Below are 21,897 nucleotides of genomic sequence, written 5' to 3' on the forward strand. Positions count from 1 at the left end.
GCCAGATTTGGGCTTTGCAGAAAGCATTTCTCCCGGTTGGATGCAGCAGGTGTCCCTGGCAGAAGAACCTAGAAGTGTGAGTGAATCCTAGAAGCCACCTGGACGTGGCCCTCAGCAGTAGAGTGTGACCAGTGTGCACTGAGCAGCTGGTCTGTTCTAGGACTGTACCTCATGCTGGTGGCACGAAGGTGAACGAGGCAGGCAGGCTGGTGAGTGTGGGGTTGGAGGGGTGAGAAGATGGAATGGGGGGGTGGTGGGGAGTGATTTGCCAAGGGACTCACGGTGTGTTGCTGGCTGGTCTTCCTTCACGGAGCCTGAGACGGAGTGGACTGTGTCAAGAAGGATGTGGAATGTCAGGACTAGGCTTCTTTCTCTAAGTGGGTCAGCTGGAGGTGGAAATAGTCCCAGGGTGGGGCCTGGTGGGCAGGGTGTTTGTTTGACTTGAACCACTCAGAAGTGAGGGTTTTGCTTTCACTTTTGCTTCCCAAAGTATATCTAGGCACAGAGGGTGTGTGCGGTCATTGCAGAGATGCACAGCTGGCGGCTGCCTCTGCACAGCTGAGAACGTCTGGATCTTGTTCACACTCAGCCAGAGGAAAACCCCTGGGTAAGCAGAAGGGAGGGACCCTGCCCATCTCCCCATCCTCAGGATGAATGTCTGAGAAAGGATGATGTCACTAGTTGACAGAAGAAGGAAACTGGAAGCGCAGAGAGGTGAGGTCATGGCCAAGGCAGCAGGTTAAGCAGGGGCAGAGCCTGGATGTGGAGGCAGGTGTGTGTGAGGGCTTCCTCCCAGCCGAGGGCCCCTAAACAGAGCAGAGGGAGGGCCACAGCTGCTCAGGTGGGCTCAGCTCAGGATGTGGACTCCTGAGACATGAGCGGCAACCCCAGAAGGAAGGTGGGTGTTGGGTGTGCTTAGTACTTTGGGAAATTGGAGGAAGCAGACAGGGTAGAGGAGGACAGGGGAGTCAGAGCCTCCCCTCCTATGGCCTGGCCACCTTAAAGCTGTCCCCAGGCTGCTAGGCTTGGGCTGATGGGGGAAAGGGGATTTTTTTCGGTTACAAGGAATCAAAGTTTGTTGAAAAACCTTGCCTCTGAGAGCCAGGCTCAGTGCCAGGCCCTTGGGGACACTGAGGCCTGGATATAGACAGGAAACCAAGTGGGGAGTCGAAGGGCGTTGGCTTCCTTTGCCAGGCCCTCTGCTCAGGATGTGGGTGATGGGAGGTCCTGTGTGGGGAAGGTGGCGCTGCTGAAAGAAGCGAGAAGGGCTCACTGCACAAGGTCCACATACATCCCGGTGTTGCAATGTTAAGATAAAAAGCCGAACTCTACAGACATCAGTATAACAGGAGGGGCATGAGCTTAGATCTATGTTTTTTACTGGCAGAGACAACCCTAGAAATGTTGGGTTATTAAAAGCACATTTCCACCCAGCCCTTGCACCGTGCCCAAAGTCCTGGTCTCGCCTCCTCTCTGCCCACAGAGAACTGTGTGACCCTCGGCAAGCTACCTCCTGGGGAACTGTTTGTTCTATTCTCTTACCAAGTTTTTAAAAGCTGATTTCCATTTTCTCTGTGGGTGCAGATGTTTTTTTCTGACCTGGTTTATGGGATCCTTGGCAATTTTAATTTCCAAGAGTTCAGTAGGTCAGAATTACCATTATATCTTGTGGAATGTGTGTATTCAGAAGGGCTTTCTCAAATCAATGTTATTTTTAATGCTTCCTTCAGTCCCTTCAGTTTTTTCTCTCTGGTTATGTTGGATCCTTTGAATGATTGATTGATTAGGATCTGTAGTTTCTTCTCCATTCTCTTCCTCTGTCTCTCCTTCTCCCCTCCCTCCCTTTCTAATTTTAACAGGGGAAACTGGGGTTGTGCTGTGTCACTGAGAGGCTGCTTGTTTCCTGTCCCCATAAGGGGTCCCACCCCTCATATTTTGAACCGGCTGTGCCCAGAAGGGCAGAGGGTGCCCAGAAGCCCTGGACAGGAGGAGCAGCAGAGAAGAGACAGGGCCCCTGATGATGCGGGAGGGTTCTCAGACCTGGAGAAACTGAGCAAAAAGGGACCACGACCAGGAGTAAAGTGCGGCCTTCAAGAGGAGCTGGAGAGCAACTGGGGGAAGGTGGCAGAGGGAGGCTTGGAGCTGGGCCTCCAGGCACAAGTAACCCGTCACGCGGAGAGGCCAGTGGGGAAGCGCATGTCATGGCAGGGGGCTGCCTGTGCCAAGTGAGGTATCAGTCTCATGCAACTGGCCCTGTGGAGACAGAGAGTGTGAGGAAGACAGGAGCTGGGGCAGTCGGGAGAGTCCGGGTGCTCGGCCAGGGACTTTCTTAACGCCCCTTTCCCTTCCCAGGGAGGGTGCCTGCAGGCACATGAGGGAGATGGGGAGAATCTGTCTGCCCACGAGGAGGGGAGGGATGCATGACTGGCCATGCAGCTGGGCAGGACCAGGCTTCTCCAGGGTCCTCCCCTCTCCCACCAACAGCCTTTCCAGAAAGGGGCCAATCAGAGGCTAACAGAGGAGGAAGCCTGGATAGGAATCCAGCAGAGGAAGCACTATCAGGATCCACATGCATCTGAGGCCCCAGACAAGGATCAGGAAGAGGCCAAGAATGGGACGGAATGATGGAAGGATGAGGTCGAGGGTTCAGATGCGTTTACGAAGTTTTGGCATCACCCAGGATCCAGCCCTTTCTTCCAAAGCCCTCCTCTTCTCTCTGCCTTGGCTCTTGGTCCTCGTGTTTCATGATATCATTCAGCTGTCCTGGCTCCTGGGTCATGCAGCTTCCAGGCAGAGAGGGTGGAGCGGGACCAGCCAGCGCTCTTCTCCCACCTGCTTCAAGGTAGACCTGCCTGTGCGAATTCTCTCCCATCACACAATCAGTGACTCCAGCCTCCACCACCAGGCACACTCCCTAGTGAACAAGTTACTCTTCCTGAGGGACAACCCCAGGCATCACAGAAAGAAGGTGATAGAAAGATTCTAGGATGGGAGCTCAGGTGAGGGGATTTGGGGGAGGCTCTAAGGAAATGGGGGCTTCCCTGATAGCTCAGTTGGTAAAGAATCTGCTTGCAATGCAGGAGACCCCAGTTTGATTCCTGGGTCGGAAAGATCCCCTGGAGAAGGGAAAGGCTACCCACTGCAGTACTCTGGCCTAGAGAATGCCGTGGATTCTATAGTCCATGGAGTTGCAAAGAGTTGGACATGACTGAGAGACTTTCACTCACTCACTAAGGAAATGGGTCCACTCTAGATTAGGTGACACAGAAAATGAGGGGCACTTCTATCAGTGGGGGTCTCGGTAACTCATCTATGGAGAGGGGAGACCAGAGTGAGCATAAAAGTGTGACTGGTAAAGAAGGAGCAGTCATGCTTTTCACCCAAGGGAGGGGGTGTGGTGTGGTGGGGGCACAGTGATGGGTGTTTGCTGTCTCCTTTGCTCCTTCTCTCAGGGTGACCCTGTGTGAGGCTGGAATTCTGTGAGAGCCTTTACATCCAACGGGAGAAGAGCATCACCCTATTGTGATACCAGGCCAGCCTTGGGATGTCAGGGGTATTCTTTCCTTCTCAGTCCTTTATAATGGTCACATAAATAGACAGAAGGGAATATGTCCATCGATTTTAAGACTCCTCTTATTATTAAATTCAATTAACAGTGAAATATTTCCCACTACACTTACTCCTCTTTGCAGCATAGCTACCTTTTGAAAGCTTTATGTCTCCCTTCTTAGCCACACTTGATATAAACTCTTGTCATTGAATTGTTATGAACTCATGGCCTTTCTCAGACTCAACTTGGCCCAGTGAAACATGATCATAGTATTCACTTTCCATCATCAGCAACATTATTATATGTGAGTTACATTAAAGTTGCTCAGTCGGGTCCGACTCTTTGTGATCCATGGCCTGTCAGAGGAGCCTGGACTCCTCTGTCCATGGAATTCTCTAGACCGGAATACTGGAGTGGGTAGCCATTCCTTCTCCAGGGGATCTTTCCAGGGCTTGAACCCAGGTCTCTCACATTGTAAGCAGATTCTTTACCATCTGAGCCACCAGGGAAGCTCATTTTATGTGGGTGCCCCTTCTAAATGCTGCTCTGAACATTTCCAAGAGAATCTTTGCCTTTGGGGGTGTATAGATGCCAACCTGTGGATATAGATGCCGACCTGTGGAACTGACCTCCCCTTCAAGGAGTCTTGCTTCCTTTGAGTGGACAGAAGCCCATGGGTGCACATGTTTGTGGGCAAGGTGCTGCCAGATGATGGCTCTGTTTAAGGCCATAGGTCACTGTGATTGTCCTGGTTTACGTGTATTATCATCCCTCCTTTTCCTAGAGAGCTTGGCTTCATCATCACAAACATGTCTGCTACACTGACAGTTCTCACATCGGGTGTCAGCTTACTTCTTATTGTCTCTTAATCCAATTGCTTCCACCGCTTTTATGTGGTGGTGCCAGAAATCAACCCATTCTTATGGGTTACTAACTACTATGAAGTGACTTCTGCTTTTATAAAATTAAAAAAATCCAAAATGTTAAATGCATATGTTTAAAACAAACCAGTTTATACAGAGGGTTCTGTACACCCCTTCGTAGTAAAAAACACTTTCAGTTGTTTGCTTTTTCTTTAGGTAATTAAGCAATATCCTTAGATAACATCCTTACTTACAGGGTCACTGAGAGAAGTAAAAATAAATGAATGCTTGAGAAGCACTCAGAATGCTGCCTGGTGCAGAGTGGGAAGTCGTCAACCACAATAGCTAATAAACATTAAGTATCATATTTTTCTTTTCCTAATTTAAAAAGTTTGATACTATTAACTTACTTCTTACCAGGGAAGATAATGATTTCAGTTATTCTTATACTTTTTCTTATATCTCTCACTATCTTCTCCTAATATCATTATATCACTAACGTTACATCTTCTATTAGAAAACTTTGTGGTTATATGCACTTTATTTGTGCCATTGTTTCTTAGGCCCTCAGGTTCAACTGGTGTTTCTTGATTCCCCACTTTGTAAAATGAGACTAATTCTCTTTCTCCCTTCAGTGCTTCAGCTCCCAACTTCTAGAAGTGTGATTTAATATTCATATTGATTGACAGCAAATAAATTTACTTCTCATATTTAAATGCTTTGTTCTAGAAGTTAAAAGTCAAAGAAGAGAATTTACATTTTTGTGATGTTTTAAATGTTTTCTCTTGAGTAACTTGTATTAACACTATCTATTTGCACATACATTTTGGCACAGCTTCAGTTTTTCCTGATGTTTGGAATCACCTTTGTTTTCACCCCTTGCACTGTCTGTCTTCAAATTTCCTCCATTTCTTCGCACCTGTGCCTCATATGATACCGAGTCCCCTGTCCCCACAGACTCTGGACTTTTTACCCCATTCTGAACTGGTTTCTCTCTACATCTGCTGTGTGCCCAGCTGTGATCCTTGGATTCCCTTCTCTCTGGGTTGATGTTCCTGATTCCTGGATCACATTCAGGAATCTTTCTTTCTCTTGGTTATCCTTTGCATCATCACACACACACACCTTTTCTTTCCCTCTGCACCTCACTCTCAAGTAACTTGCTAAGGAACGACTGTGAATAGCAACGTTTCTATTCTCCACTTAGCTCCATTTCTTCTGTCATTTAAAGAAAACTTCTGGAAGCTTTTTTTGACCTTCTTTTCCAATCTTTCTTTAGACTTATTTGGTAAACACTTATTAATTCCCAAGATTTTTTTTGTCTGTTTCATTTTTCCCCACTTCTCAGTGTATCTCATTTTATGAATAAAAATCCTTTCTAATTGACTTTATGACCTGGGTTCAAGTTTTAAAAATTATTTTCTTCCTTCAGAATTGTCCATCCATCTCTTCTGGTGTCATTTCTCATCTGTTTGTCTTAGTCACCCTTTTCCACATTGTCATCGTTTCCATGTATATAATCCTGGACGACCCATTCATATTTAAGAGGGAGTAAAGTTGACTGGTAAGCTGCCCTGTAGAGTGCTTGCTTGCTGCTGCTGCTGGTGCTAAGTCACTTCAGTCGTGTCCGACTCTGTGCCTCCCCATAGACGGCAGCCCACCAGGCTCCCCCGTCCCTGGGATTCTCCAGGCAAGAGTACTGGTGTGGGTTGCCATTGCCTTCTCCGAGAGTGCTTGCCTGAGGACCCCTAAATTCCAGAATACAGAAATATTTTTTCTGGAGTCTCTGAATTAAGATTTTCCTCTGTCCGGTGTGGATTTGGGTGAATATGTGATGGGATGTGGTTTGCTGGGACTATCCCCTGCTTTCTCCTTTGGTGTCACTCTCATTTTGCTCTAAGCAAGCATTCCTCTAGCCTGTATACCTTCTCTCTGTTTCTTCCCTCCACTCCTCTTTATTCAGCAGTCACTTCTTCATCCAATCAGTCTTCAAACTATTGCTGAAGACTCTGGGCTCCTGTTGCCCACATTCCTGGCTTTATATTAGCAGCAGAGTTCCGAGAGGCAAGGTATGGGCTCTTGAGCCCAGTAAGTGGGTTGAAACCCAGTCTGTCATGGACAAGATTTCTGACCTTGGGCAAGCCACATAACATCTATGAAAAAAGGAGGGGAGTTGGCACACGTATCTCAAGAGTTACTGGAATTATTTGGATAATTATTATAATTATCCAAATTATATTCGGTAAAGTCTTAGATCAACTATCAGTACAGAACGAAGACCAGAAGCACAGAGACGCCTCCTATCAGTAGCAATTATTACAACTGTAAGCATGTTTCCTATCATTTCAATCAGCTCTCAGGAGGAGGAGCTGATAAATGCACTTTTGTCTTCTTACAATACTGCTGAATGTAATCAACGTTAGCTTCCTTTCATCATCTACCAAGGCAATGTAATCCCAAACAGAATTAAAAAATTCTCTCTCAATAAAGATCTGTTTTAAAGTAGAGACTTCTGAGAATTGGCAAGATTAAAAGAATTGACACCCTCATATATGAATATAACTGTAATCAATTGGTGCAATTTTTTGGCACAACAGAGCGACTCTAGGTATGAAAACATTTAAAATGTTTAGAGCCCTGACCAAATCATCCTACTTCCAGAAACAGCTTAAGGACACGGTCTCAAGTACAGGCAAAGCTTCATACAAGAAGAGTGTTCTTTACACTATTATTTACACAAACAATTAGAAACACCCCAAAGTGCCACAGTCAGGGGAGGACCGCAGAGAGGATTGGGCACCATCCAGGTCCTCAGCTGCCCAGGGCAGGGCTGCAGGGAGGGGGCTTGTGGGAGAAAGGCTCCTGCAGAAGGAAGGAGGATGTGGGCTGTGGGAGCTGCAGCACCAGAAACTTTATCAAGGCAGAGATTCAGGCACAGGGAGCAAGACATCATTTTGGAATAAAAAGAGTCATTTACCAATTAACATATATCCCCAGGTAAGTATTTTTGTATATTGTTGAGAGTAGAGCATAGTTATCATTAACCTGCTATTTGGATCAGAAAAACTTGGGTTCAAGTCCAGATTCTGGCACCAGCATGAAGTCTTGGGCTGACCCATGTTTAGGTGAGTTTCAGGAGCCTGCACATCATAGACACTGAATCAATAGTAGTTATTACCAATTAGTGACACAGGTGTCCCGACATCACATAGTTCCCAGAGTATTCCCTTCTATGCTCCTTTCTATGTGTTCTTCTGTCTCTGGTTTTACTGCTCCTATAACTTCACAGATGGCTGTCTCCTGTCTGACTACCTTCTCCCTGTGCCCCAACAGGAGAGCAGGACTCTGACTCAGCTTGGAAGGAGCTGTAGGTGAGTGACTTTTCTTAACTAACAGCCAGCAGAGCCCAGGGGACAGGGAAACGCAGAGGGTTAAGTCCCTGGTGGCACTGGTGGCCGTCCCACGGGAACCCATCAGAGGGCTCCCCCTCGCTGCTCCCTGCAGCCACTGCTCACTGGTGATCTAGCCCACAGTCTGTTTTCTCTTCCCCAAGGGTGAAGCCACACCTCCTTTCAGCCTGACTTGGATGGGTGAGCCGAAGGGACATCTCCGAGACCCTGCTGCCGCCATCATGAGCTCGATAGACCTCTTTTACTGCTCAGGTAGTCAGCTGTCTCTTGTCTGGCTGGTTTCCACTTGTGATCCAGAATTGAGGGTGGTGCCTCCAGGCTGAGACAACCCACAAAGGAATCAAAAACCAAGAAGGGGGCAGCTAAGCATTCCGGAGTCCTCCAGAGAGGCCAGGGGAGCCCCCTGTGTTCGAGGTTCTATCCTTACAGCCTCAATCCCAGCCCTCTCCTCAGGGCACCAGAGCAAGCTGTTTACTTCCTCCTCCACTGCCATCCAGCAAGGGACTCAGAAGTGAGGCCAAGACAGCCTGCGGTGAGGGGGACAGCTGATGGGGATCCCCAAGGTCAGGCGGTAGAGGGAGAGGAGGTCCCCCAACATCCCTGGAGCTTCTCCTGCCCTCTCCCTTGCTCCAAGCCTCCTTGTGCTCCCAGACCCTGGGGTGTCACCACAGAGGCTGTTTCCTCCAGTTCTCACCCTGCCACCCCCTCCACCTCAGCCATTCCGCAAGGGTTAGGGAACCCTGAATTGAACTCAAGTCAGGACTGTGCCACCTCAGTCCTCAGGGAGGGGTGGTCAGAGCTTTAACATATGAACTGGGGCAGAGGGAACACATATGTTCCACTGGTATCAAAGGACACCAGGGACCTTTGGTCAGGAAGATGGACCTTAAACACATTTTCAGTTCAGTTCTGTTGAGGCGTTCAGTCGTGTCCAACTCTTTGCAACCCATGGACTGCAGCACGCCAGGCCTCACTGTCCATCACCAAGTCTCAGAGTTTACTCAAACTCATGTCCATTGAGTTAGTGATGCCATCCAACCATCTCATCCTCTGTTTTCCCCTTCACTTCCCACCTTCAATCTTTCCCACCATTAGGGTCTTTTCAAATGAGTCAGTTCTTCGCATCAGGTGGCCAAAGTATTGGAGTTTCAGCCTCAGCATCAGACCTTCCAGTGAATATTCAGGACTGATTTCCTTTAGGATGGACTGGTTGGATCTCCTTGCTGTCCAAGGGACTCTCAAAAGTCTTCTCCAATACTACAGTTCAAAAGCATCAATTCTCTGGTGCTCAGCTTTCTTTATAGTCCAACTCTCACATCCATACATGACTACTGGAAAACCATGGCTTTAACTAGACAGACCTTTGGTGGCAAAGTAATATCTCTGCTTTTGAATATGCTGTCTAGGTTGGTCATAACTTTTTCTTCCAAGGAGCAAGCTACTCAATGCCATTTATATTCCACCACAATTTCTTCTAATTTTATTCTTTTCTTTTTCCATCTAGAGAGTGAAACTGTTTTTCAAGTTGTTGTTGAACATTCCCAGGTCACAGAAAAGAAACTGATGGTCTTACTCCGAAACTGGAAGATATTTGTGGTTAAGGCCAGTATACCCAGGTAACATGCATGGGTTTACCAAGAATGTGACTCAGATCCCTTTGCCCCGGGCCAGGTTCTTCCTGGCAGGCACACCTCCCCCAGGCAGCATCCTGTAGTTGGAGTCAAGGATGTTCCTTCTCAAGATCCCAATAGCAGTGTTTCCTTTATAGCATTTGGTGGCAGTGAAGGGCCTCGAGTTGTGAAGATATGAAACCTGCTACAGGGCAGGTTATGTGACCTTGGACATGTGACTGAACTACTCTCTGCCTTAGTTTCTTCATCTGTTCAGTTTTATTGTGCAGACACTGAGATCATGCATGCAAAGTGCTTTGCATGATGGCTGACGCAAAGTAGGTGCTCAATTAATATTAACTTTGAAAAAAACTTCTTGGGAAGAGATAGGGGCCAAAGATCTTTTTCCTAGAGAGGAGGACAAAGCAGGGCTCACTTTTGAAAAAGTCAGTAAATCCTTCCAACATCCTTTTGTTGCTGGGGATTCTGACAAGAGTCCTTTCCTTCCCCATCTTAGGAACTGTACCAACCCTGCAATATCCAGCTGGCCAATACGGCAGAGAGGCTAGAGAGGAACTGGGTGGAGCTGGTGGGGTCCTGGTTCTAATCCTGCCCAGCTGTGGGGCTCTGGGCTTATGTCTTGGAGCCCCAGATCTGTCCTGTGTCCAGTGGGAATAGCAATTCAATCTGATAGACTATGGTGATGGCCTCAGAGTGAACTGCAGGTCAGAGGTGGGGAAGCAAATGCAATCATCTCGTCCAAAGGCCTAGGAAGGCCTGGACCAGGGTGAGACCAGGGGTCAGGGTAGAGCAGAGGGTCCAGATTGGAGGACGTGTAGGCAGGCTTGGGCAACAGGACCAGGACTAGAGTGAGGAGAATGGGCCCCGAGGACACAGAAGTAAAGGGTCTGTGACCCCAGCAGGTGTTTCGGGAGTGGGAGGGGGGACATTTCTTTCTTCCCTGATGGGATCCCCTCATGTTGGGCTAGAGGGCCCTGGGTGATCATGTCCTCCACACCCTGCCTGGGACCTGGGTTCTCTCTCCATCTTGGACCCTCTTCTAGTCTACGTGAAGCGGCCCTGATGGTGGGAAAGCAGTGGCTCAGTGAACCCTCCAGGGTCACAGTGAGTGGCTGCGATTGTGTGCCGTTTGATGGATTCTGAGGAGCCTCATGCATCCCCATTGAGGAGGAGAACAGTTCCACCACCAGCTGTACAAGTGCCGGTCTCTTCAGGATTAACAATTCAGATGCGTGATTCCTCAAGTCTCTTGAGTCTTGGAGAGGGTCTATAAAGTTGCACATGGCCTTGGGGTGCAGGCACGTTTACCAGCTAACATGTAACATCCAAGAGGTCAAGGATGCTGGGTGATGGGTCAGGAGTCAGTGAGGTGAGTTGGAGAGTCCAAGGGAACCAGGGCTCACAGCACATCTCCTGCTTCCCTGTTAGGTGGGGAAGTGGATGGACCCAGTGACTATTCAATGGAAAGATCAAGGGCACAAGCCTTGGAAGAGAGCAGATGCCAGGCAAAATGATCTTTAAGGTGCCTTCTACCTTTGACTTTGGTGTTTTTTTTTTTTTTTTCTAAGTATGCAGAGTTAGCCAACCTGCAAGATCTGAGCACACAGTCCCCAGGACTGTCTTTACATTTAACACCAGTAGCATGTTTGGGGGTTCCCATAATCACCCTCAGGTTTGAGAATTTCCTAGAAGGATTCTCAGAGCTCACTGAAGATGTCGTCATCCCAGTTATGGTTTATTACGGGAAAGGATGCAGTTTCAGCCACGGGGAAAGTCTGGTGGGTTTCACACACAAAGGTTCCGTGTCCCCAGGATGCTTTCCAGCCTTGGATTCAGTGTGTGGCAGGACACACAGGGCTCTGTCTGCCATGGAATCTCACCCACTAAAAACAAACTATCCTAACTTGTGGTCTCCAGCTCCTCCCGGCGGTCAGACTAATGCCCTGGAGTCCAGCTCCTCCAGAGGTCAGAACTGATACCACGTGACCCAGAGGCCCCACCACGAAAGTCACATTTTCTGTTTGTCTAGTGGCCAAAGGCCCGAGGAGATGAGGACACTCCTATCAGCCAGAATATTCTAGGGGCTTAGAGCCCACTTCCCAGGATCAAGGGCTAAGAGCAGATTGACTCCTCATTATACATTAAGGTCCACGAATGAAGGGGTTTCTGCTCAAATAAAACAGAATAGAACCTTCCCAGCCTATTTTTACAGACAAACAAATTGTCTTAATTCCTTGACCTTCATTATTACAGGGAGGAGGCAAAGGCACTATATGAGTATCTGAACAGGCTGAAAACAAACTTGAGTGTAAAGGCCCCAGACACACTCCAACAAGACCAGCTGGACAGAAAGAGGCTTTTGGAGGAGATTGCTATGATGAAACAGGCCCTGGAGAAAGACACAGAAAAGATCCATGCTTTTGCAGACAACGTTGACAAGGTACACAAGGACTGCACGATTTCCAAGGTGGTGGCCCACTCCACTGGTGCTGTGTCTGGCATCCTCAGCATCGTTGGCCTGGCTCTGGCACCTCTGACAATGGGGGCCACTCTGCCTCTCTTGGCCACTGGGTTAGGGCTGGGCATAGCGGCTACTGTGACCAACGTGTCCACCAGCATCGTGGAACGTGTAAACACGTCATCAGCAGAAACCAAAACCAATCAACTGCTGTCCCGTGACCTGAAGAGATGGAAAGTAATCGAGGATGTACTTCATAAAAGCAAAGTTCATATTAATCTTGCAAAGAAATTATTCATCAGTTCCCTAAAAATCATTGGAGAGAGCCTCAAATTCATCAAGGTGATCAAAGGAAGCCCTGCCTTAACAGCCCAAGTCAAGTTCTTCATAACCAATGGGAGAACCTTCATTCGTGGCAGCATTCAGGTGCCGAAAACTTTTGGTGGCGTGGCTTTAACAATGGCCAAAGGGGCCCGGATCGCTGGCATAGTCATGTCAAGTATTGGCCTTGTGATTGATGTGGGCTTCCTGGTCAAAGAGTCAATACATTTACATGATGGAGCAAAGGCAGAGTCAGCTGAAAAGCTGAGGCAGCAGGCCCAGGAGTTGGAAAGCACATTGGAGTTTGTCACTGAGATCCATGAGAATCTGGCAAGAGGGCTCGATTCCCTCAACCCCAGAGTAGTACAGGGACCTGGGACATTTGCTGGGTGTCTCAGAGGCAGCTTGTTAGAGGAGAAAAGGAGGGAGACAGCATTGATGGTCCTGGGTGTTAGCAATTTGGCATTTCCGAAGCTGAGCACAGCAAGGGAGGGATGGATGCAGGTGGCAGATGAGGGCAAAGAAAGAGCCTGGAGCCTGGACTAAGGGAGGAGGGGGGCTAAAGAGTGAGGGGAGGGGAGAAACCACTTATTTTGGACTAAAGAACACACTGGGGGCAGAATAAAGGCAAAGGCAGGTGGAACTAGCTGTGGAAGGCCAGGAATACAAAAGGGTTGAAAATGAGAGAAAGTTAGAGTGAGGAGTGTTGGGATCCAGTAGAAGTAGCCAGGGCTCCTCTATCGCCCTCCTCAGGGTGTGAATTCCCAGCGAGTACAGTCTCCCCTGGTGGTGTTCTCTAGCCCTATGTCTCCAGCATCAACTCACCTTCGATTCCAGCAGGTTTTTATTAATTAGGCAGGGACTTCTTTTGTTTGTTTGTTTTTATCGAAGTGTAGTTGACTTACAGTATCGTGTGGGTTTCTGCTGTACAGCCAAATGTATTGATTATACATGCGGTTTTGTGTGCTATACAGTAAATCCCTATTGTTCATCTATTTTATGTAGGGTGATGTGCATCTGTTAATCACACATTCCTATTTACCCTTCCTCCCCTTTCCTATTTTGTACCAAAAGTTTGTTTTCTTTGTCTGTGAGTCTGTTTCTGTTTTGTAAATAAGTTCATTTGTGCTACGTTTTAAATTCCACACATAATTGAGATCACACAATATTTGTCTTTCTCTGACTGATTTACTTCATTTATAATAATCTACATGTCAATCCAAGCAGCTGAAAACAACATTGTTTTATTCTTTTATGGCTGGGTAGTATTCCAGTTATTTCGCATCTTTTTTCTCTATTGATGGACACTTAGGTTGCTTCCATGCTATTATACATAGTGCTGCTATGAACATTGGAGTGCGTGTTACTTTTTGAATTAGAGCTTTTGTCGTTCCCAGAAGTCCTGACTCATAAGATAACTCTATATTTAGTTTTTTAAGGAAACTCCGTGCTTTTCCACGGGCTTCCCAGGTGACTCAGTGGTAAAGAATCCGCCTGCCAATACAGGAGATGTGTGTGCGATTCCTGGGTTTGGAATATCCCTAGAGAAGGAAATGGCAATCCACTCCAATATTTTTGCCTGGAAATAGTCCATGGAGAAAGGAGTCTGGCAGGCTACAGTCCATAAGGTCAAGAAGAGCGTGACACGACTGACGACTAACACCGGATCTCCTCACCTTGTGTTCTCTAGACTTTATTTCAATATATAGCACTGATTCACTGAGGCTTCCTTGTGTTGACTGATGGGCTCACCTGGGTCCAGATGCCTGAGCTCCTTCCCCGTGAGCCTGTCTCCCAGGGTCTCAAGGAGCATGTCCTCCATGGCTCCTCCTGCCTGCACGCTGGGCTCGCAGCCAGTCATTTCCCTCAGACCCTGGAGCCCCCAGGCCCCATGGGACGCCCAGGGGAGCCCGTGTTGTGTGATGGGCTGAGCATGGGGATGCTCCTCCTCCAGCCCCGGGGACCAGGATGAACACGGGGCACCTGAGGGTGACTGAGAGCCGAGGGCTTGTGTGCAGGTGTTGGGGGGGCGTCAGCCGTAAACAGAGGGGCAAGGACAGACAGCACACGCCTCTCCCAGGCTGCCTTCACGTTTCACCAGGACTCCTGGAGGAGCTTTCAGAACTTTCTCGTTGTGTTTACCCTGGGGCAGTGCCCTGCATCACCTGTCTATTCCCCACATGGGGCTAGAATGACTCTTAAGAATATTGATCTTAGCCCTACCAGCTTCCCTTCCTCCACGGCTGCCCATGACTCTGAGCACAGATGCTCAAAGCCTCGCTGCAACCTATCCTGCTGGAGCCTGTTGTCCCCAAGGGCAGAGATGGTCGCCAGGCTCACTCCATCCCCAGGGGCAGGACTGAGAGCTGTGGAAAGTGGGCAGGAGGGAAGGAAAGTCCATCCAACGCCATGTTCTGATCGGGTCACCCATCTGGGATTGCACCTGCCTGGACCTTCTGAGGAGCCTTCATGGGATGCCTCATGCTCCTCGTCTCCGGGGAGAAAAGGGGAGCATCTGGGTATTGCTCTTACCCCCACGGGCCTGCTGCACGGGGCACCGACTCTCTGTGTTTCCATGTGTGGAGCATGTGAGCACCTAACAGTCTCCCAAACCTGGAGCCCAGGGCAGGAAGCCAGAGACCTGGAACCTGGAAATGATTCCAGGATGTCTCCTAAGTCCCTCCCCACGTGCTGCAGAGCCTTCTCCACACTTTTGTCCAAACCTCCCTCGGAAGACCTTCCTCAGTGCCTCTGACTCCCTCTCAGCCCGTGTTTTTCTGAGGCTTCAGTCGGCCCTTCCATTCCTTCCTGAAGATGTCAGCAGTCATGGTCAGCATCTGTCTGATTCCCGAATCATGAGTTTCATTCCTTCTTTAATTCTTTGTAAGTTCCTGGGGAATTCAAATCCTGCACGGACTGCTCCTGGGCAGGGTTCCAAGCACTGGATACAAAACCATTCAGTGTCCATCCGCACGTCCCCCTGAACCCTTAGAGCTGGACCCTATTCAGCTCAATGTGCAGATGATGCAATTCCACAGTGACCCCTGTGTCAGCTGAGATCCCTGTGGTTCTGAGCAACAGAAACTGAGTTTGGTAAGTGAGCACAGAAGAGCGTGCACTGGAGGGATGCAGGCCAGGTCAGAGGATGGAAAGAAGCCCCCAAACCTGCACAGTTCAGGAAGGACGGAAAGTAGGGCAGGTCCCCCTGCAGGAGCTCACAGTCTGTCCCCAGAGGCCCCTTCCAGCAGGGAGCTTAGGGCCAAGGCCCTGGAATCTCAGTGTCAGGTTCCCAGGAGACAGAGGCGCTTGGGTCTGAGGACTATATTCTTGGACCAATAGGTCAGGCTGAAGGATGAGGAAGATGAATGGTTAACAGGGACCCGAACCCTGGGGGGAGAGGCTCAGGAAGAGAGACTCCAGATTGAGTGCTTCCTGGATGCACACGTGCCCTCTTCTCAGACCAATGGAAACGACTCTCCTCACGCTGTTCTGGGTCCAACATCCCACACACAACAGTAAGTGCACCGGCCACTTCCCCAGCTGGAGACAAACATGAACCTCCTCTCCCTGCTGCGTGTTGCAGGGATGTCAGGGGTGAAGGGCCCCAGCGCGACGCCAGTGCTTCTGCTCTGTGGGCTCCTTTCCCAGTACTCTGCATGTATGTTAAACATGTGCAGCAACAGGGAGGTGCAGTAACCCCAGGACCTCAGGAGCACTGCTCCCCTGATACCAATCTTCACTGGGATCCCACTTCCTGTTCCTCTTTCCTGCGGGGAAATCACCCCTGTGGAGCCTGGGCTGGACCATTGCTGTGTCAGCACTGTCACCTGGGTCCTTATCAAGACCTCACTGCCCCTCTGAGAGCACGTGCTTGTCACCCCAACAGAGAACAGGAGGAAGCTGGGCCCAGGGTCCAGGAATGTGGCCACAGCCCCCACCTGGGAAGGACCATCCTGGGTGGGGCCTCTGGGTGCCTGAAGCCTCTTCCCTGGATCCATGTTGAGCTGATTGGTCAGGAGGATACAGGGTGTCCTGTTTCAGGAGGAATTGAAGCAAGCATGTGGTGTTTCTGTAACAGCTCATCCTGGGCCCAGGGTGGTGGACCCACCTCCTTGGAGCCCAGACCACGGGGCTGTCTGTCATCACTTGCTGTGCTTCCCAATGTGGGGAGAGATGGGCACAGGTCTGTCCCGCCACCCAGGACCTGAGTCCCTTCTGGCAGGGCCTGTTTTGGAGGCTTCTAGCTCCTCGCTTGGCCCTGAGTTTGCTGGTTTTAAGCTGCTGCTCCTAGTTCTCACAAATGCCTTGAAGTTCACAGAGCTGCCTTCATAACAAGCGGCACAAGGCCTCCAGCTGCCTTGTTCCTGGGGCTTAGACCGAAGAGAACAGGGGTGTCTTGAGTCTGCAGGGTCCATACTTAGAATCCACCGGTTATCTCAGGAAGTTGTGCTGCTGACGCAGAATATCTAACAACTGGTTACACTCAGATGCCTGTGGAGCTGGTCTGGACCCAGCCTCTGTGACAAGGACAATTGGTGAGGAGCACCTTGTACTGTCCCAGTGAGGCTCTCAAGCCACCTGTGGTGTTGCCCGTCACCCTGCACATGGCCCCACACTGCTCAGCCACCCCTGCTTAGCTCCTGTGCTTTGGAAGGACATTGAAGCCAGGCTTGACTTTAAAGTACCTTTTTCAAAAGAAACCTTTTGGGACTTCCCTGGTACAGTGGTAAAGAAGCTGCCGGCCAATGCAGGGGACACGGGATTGTTCCCTGGTCCAGGAAGATCCAACATGCTGGGAGCAACTAAGCCCGTGCACCACAACCACTGAGCCCGCTCCCTAGAGCCTGTGCTCTGCAAAAAGAGAAGCCACTGCAATGAGAAGCCCATGTACTCAACGAAGAGTAGCGCACTCGCTGAAACTAGAGAAAGCAGCCCCTGTCCCCACAGCAACGAAGACCCAGGGACGTCAAATAAACAAACAAGGACACTGTTTCCATAGTTACCTAAGGTAGTGCCTCCTAAGTCCTAGTATCTACTGCCACCTTTGTTAGAAATGCTTGTGGGCACAGACTCCAGCATGTAGGTCCCTAAAGGGCCGAGGTTCTGTATTTCTCTGCGGCTTTTACTCATTACCTGTCCCGTGCTCACTCCCACATGCCCTCTCCTATGTCCCCACAGCCCCACTCTCCCTGCACCAGGAGGAGGCTGCCCACAGAGCAGCAGGGCCAACCCAGGCTCCAGGCCCCTTCCCTGGCCTTGGCCTTGCTCCACGGCTCTGTGGTGGATGGGGTGCCCCATGGTCAGCAGCTGGCTCTCCTCCTCTGGATCGAAGCCCTGAAGCTTGAGAGCAACCTGTACCGCATGGGCCAGAGCAAGGTCTTCTTCCGGGCTGGCGTGCTGGCCCACCTGGAGGAGGAGCAGGACCTGAAGATCACAGATGTCATCATCGGCTTCCAGGCCTGCTGCTGGGGCTACCTGGCCAGGAGGTGAGTCCCGGGACACCCAGCCCACCCAGCCTGATCCTCACTCAGGGTCCCTAGCTATCCTGCAGTGGAGGGCACTTTTTTCACACTATGAACTTTCTATTTGTATTGAGGATTAGTTGATTAACAGTGCTGTGATAGTTACAGGTGAACAGTGAAGGAACTCAGCCATACACATACATGTATCCATTCTCCCCCTAACTCCCTTCCCATCAGAAACCACTTCAGTCAGTTCAGTCGCTCAGTCACGTGTGACTCTTTATAACCCCATTGCAGCAAGCCAGGCTTCCGTGTCTATCACCAACTCCCGGAGTTCACCCAAACCCATGTCCATCGAGTCAGTGATGCCATCCAGCCATCTCATCCTCTGTCGTTCCCTTCTCCTCCTGCCCCCAATCCCTCCCAGCATCGGAGTCTTTTCCAATGAGTCAACTCATTGCATGAGGTGGCCAAAGTACTGGAGTTTCAGCTTTAGCATCATTCCTTCCAAAGAAATCCCAGGGCTGATCTCCTTTACAATGGACTGGTTGGATCTCCTTGCAGTCCAAGGGACTCTCAAGAGTGTTCTCCAACACCACAGTTCAAAAACATCAATTCTTTGGCGCTCAGCTGTCTTCACAGTCCAACTCACGCATCCATACATGACCACTAGAAAAACCGTAGCCTTGACTAGACGGACCTTTGTTGGCAAAGCAATGTCTCTGATTTTGAATATGCTATCTAGGTTGGTCATAACTTTCCTTCCAAGGAGTAAGCGTCTTTAATTTCATGGCTGCAATCACCATTTGCAGTGGTTTTGGAGCCCCCCAAAATAAAGTCTGACACTGTTTCCACTGTTTTCCCATCTACTTTCCATGAAGTGATGGGACCAGATGCCATGATCTTCATTTTCTGAATGTTGAGCTTTAAGCCAACTTTTTCACTCTCCTCTTTCACTTTCTTGAAGAGGCTTTTTAGTTCTTCTTCACTTTCTGCTATAAGGGTAGTGTCATCTGGGTATCTGAGGTTATTAATATTTCTCCCGGCAGTCTTGATTCCAGCTTGTGCTTCTTCCAGCCCAGCATTTCTCATGGTGTACTCTGCGTATAAGTTAAATAAGCAGGGTGACAATATACAGACTTGACGTACTCCTTTTCCTATTTGGAACCAGTCTGTTGTCCAGTTTTAACTGTTGCTTCCTGACCAGCATATAGGTTTCTCAAGAGGCAGGTCAGGTGGTCTGGTATACCCATCTCTTTCAGAATTTTCCACAGTTTCTTGTGATCCACACAGTCAAAGGCTTTGGCATAGTCAATAAAGCAGAAATAGATGTTTTTCTGGAACTCTCTTCCTTTTTTGAGGATCCAGCAGATATTGGCAATTTGATCTCTGGTTCCTCTGCCTTTTTAAAACCAGCTTTAACATCTGGAAGTTCATGGTTCATGTATTGCTGAAGCCTGGCTTGGAGAATTTTGAGCATTACTTTACTAGCATGTGAGATGAGTGCAATTGTGTGGGTAGTTTGAGCATTCTTTAGCATTGCCTTTCTTTGGGATTGGAACGAAAATCAACCTTTTGCAGTCCTGTGGCCACTGCTGAGTTTTCCAAATGTGCTGGCATATTGAGCGCAGCACTTTCACAGCATCATCATCCAGGATTTGAAATAGCTCAACTGGAATTCCATCACCTCCACTAGCTTTGTTCATAGTGATGCTTTCTAAGGCCCACTTGACTTCACATTCGAGGATGTCTGGCTCTAGGTGAGCGATCACACCATCGTGATTATGTGGGTCGTGAAGATCTTTCTTCTACAGTTCTTCTGTGTATTCTTGTCACCTCTTCTTACTATCTTCTGCTTCTGTTAGGTCCATACCATTTCTGTCCTTTATTGAGCCCATCTTTGCATGAAATGTTTCCTTGGTATCTCTAATTTTCTTGAAGAGATCTCTAGTCTTTCCCATTCTTTTGTTTTCCTCTATTTCTTTGCATTGATCCCTGAGGAAGGCTTTCTTATCTCTCCTTGGCTGTCTGGGGAGGCCTTACAAATAGCTGTGAAAAGAAGAGAAGTGAAAAGCAAAGAAGAAAAGGAAAGATATAAGCATCTGAATGCAGAGTTCCAAAGAACAGCAAGGAGGGATAAGAAAGCCTTGCTCAGAAACCACTTACTTTGAACTAAAGACGACACTGGGTGCAGAATACAGGGAGAGGCAGAGGAACTAGCAACAAGACACAGAAAGACAAAAGGGCTGAAAATGGGGGATAGTCAGAGGCGCAGGATCGTTGGGATCCAGGAGAAGTAGCAGGGGCTGCTCTATTGCCCTTGCCGGGGTCTGATGTCCCAGCAAGAAGAGTCTCCCCCTGGTGGTGGCCTCTAGCCCGACTTCTCCAACAACTCGCCTTTGATCCCAGCATTTTATCTTAATTAGGCTGTGACTTCTTTTGTCTGCTTGTTTCTTTAATTGAAGTAGAGTTGATTCACAATATTCTGTTAGTTCAGGTGAACATCAAAGTGATTCAATTATACATAATCTATGTATATACGTATATTCTTTTTAATTTTTTCATTACAGATTATTATAAGATACTATTATTCCCTGTGGTATACATAAAGTCCTTGTTTTTTAAATCTATTTTATGTACGGTAGTGTGCATCTGTTAATCCCATACTCCTAGTTTTCCTCTCTCTCTCTTTAGTAACAACAAATTATATTTTCTATGACTATGAGTCTGTTTTGGTTTGTTTATAAGTTCATTTGGACTCTTTTTTTTGGCCATGCCAAGTAGTTTGTGGGATCTCAGATCCCTGATGTGGGATAAATGTGGCCATAGCAGCAAAACCACCAAATTTGAACCACTAGAGCACCAGGGAATCACCTAGACTGTTTCTTAGTTCTCCGTATAATTGATATTATGTACCTGTCTTTTCTGCCAGACTTACTTCACTTAGTATGATCACCTCTAGATCCATACATGTTACTACAAAAGGCATTGTTTCATTCTTTTTATGGCTGAGTCATATTCCATTGTTTGTATGTGCCACATTGTCTTTATCCCTTCATCTGTTGACGGACGTTTAGGTTGCTTCCATGTCTTGTCTATTGTAAATAGTGCTGCTATGAACATGGGGTGCATGTATCTTTTCGAATTGGAACTTTTTCTTTTCCAAATATATGCCCTGAAGTGGGATAACTGGATCACATGATAGCTCTATTTTTAGTTTTTATGGAACTTCTTTCCTGTTTTCCATAACGGCCACACCAATTTATATTCCCAGCAAGAGTGTAGAAGGCATGCCTTTTCTCCACATCATCTCCAATATTGATTGTCTGTAGACTTTGACTTGATGGCCCTTCTGATTGGTAGGGGGTGATCTCTTATTGTAGTTTTGATTAGCATACACAGAGGATGAGATGGTTGGGTGGCATCACTGACTCAATGGAGATGAGTTTGAGTGGACTCCGGGAGATGGTGATGGACAGGGAGGCCTGGCGTGCTGTGGTCCATGGGGTTGTGAAGAGTCGGACACGACTGAGTGCCTGAACTGAACTGAACTGAATGAATAATTAGCAGTGTTCAGCCTCTTTGCATATGCTGGCTAGCCATCTGTATACCTTCTTTGAAGAGTGGTCTATGTAGAACTTCAGGCAGTGGCTCCTTGGTGACAGTGGTGGTGATGATGGTGGCGGCAGCAGTAGTGATGACAACTCAGTGGATGGAGCATCTGACAAGTATCCAGGTGCCCTTTGAGTTCAGGGTGCACCGAGAGACCAGTGAAGTTCCCATGAAATTCCCAGTGTTGTGTAGGAACAGAGATTGATTTGGGAAAAAGAGAAAGAAAGATGAAGCAGAAGGCATCAACAGGCCAAGGAACTATGCGGTGTGTCAAGGAGATCAACCAGCCTGGGGTCAACAGACAAGGCCTCTCTGACCCTCAATTTCCTCCTCAGTTGGGGATGAAGCAGAACAAGATATTCTAGGACCATCTGCCTCTCTCCACATTGTGTTCTACAGACTTTAGTTCAATAAATATGAACTGATTCACTGAGGCTTCCTTTCACTGATTGATGAGCTCAGCTGGGCTCCAGATGCCTGACCTCCTTCCCCATGAGCCTGTCTCCCAGGGTCTCAGGAAGCACGTCCTCCATGGCTCCTCTGCCTGCCCGCTGGGCTCCCATAAAGTTGTTTCCCTCAGACCCTGGAGC

At 48.5% G+C, this 21,897-nt stretch overlaps 1 protein-coding gene across 3 annotated transcripts; it reads left to right on the plus strand.

Annotated features, from left to right (window-relative positions):
* Positions 1-465: 465 nt before the first annotated feature.
* On the plus strand, positions 466-13,957 carry LOC109559502 (apolipoprotein L2-like). 3 transcript variants are annotated; one of them, XM_019961295.2, is made up of 5 exons: positions 466-607; positions 7,747-7,784; positions 7,967-8,075; positions 9,328-9,439; positions 11,708-13,957. In XM_019961295.2, exons 3-5 carry the CDS (start codon positions 8,000-8,002, stop codon positions 12,777-12,779), a joined length of 1,260 nt encoding a protein of 419 aa, XP_019816854.2. In that variant the 5' UTR covers positions 466-607; positions 7,747-7,784; positions 7,967-7,999; the 3' UTR covers positions 12,780-13,957. The 3 variants fall into 3 exon arrangements, with proteins under 3 accessions (XP_019816854.2, XP_070645801.1, XP_070645800.1); XM_070789699.1 differs by having other exon boundaries at positions 513-607; positions 7,703-7,784; XM_070789700.1 differs by lacking the exon at positions 7,747-7,784 and having other exon boundaries at positions 480-607.
* The last annotated feature ends 7,940 nt before the right edge of the window (positions 13,958-21,897 follow it).

The sequence above is a fragment of the Bos indicus genome, chromosome 5, assembly GCF_029378745.1.
Source record: "Bos indicus isolate NIAB-ARS_2022 breed Sahiwal x Tharparkar chromosome 5, NIAB-ARS_B.indTharparkar_mat_pri_1.0, whole genome shotgun sequence".
In the NCBI taxonomy this organism is placed as follows: domain Eukaryota; kingdom Metazoa; phylum Chordata; class Mammalia; order Artiodactyla; family Bovidae; genus Bos; species Bos indicus.

Coding starts and splice junctions, on each gene's coding strand:
- LOC109559502 (XM_019961295.2), top strand. CDS start 8,000: ATGGGTGAGCCGAAGGGACATCTCCGAGACCCTGCTGCCGCCATCATG. Junction 8,076..9,327: donor AGACCTCTTTTACTGCTCAG/GTAGTCAGCTGT, acceptor TTTTCCATCTAG/AGAGTGAAACTGTTTTTCAA. Junction 9,440..11,707: donor GTTAAGGCCAGTATACCCAG/GTAACATGCATG, acceptor TCATTATTACAG/GGAGGAGGCAAAGGCACTAT.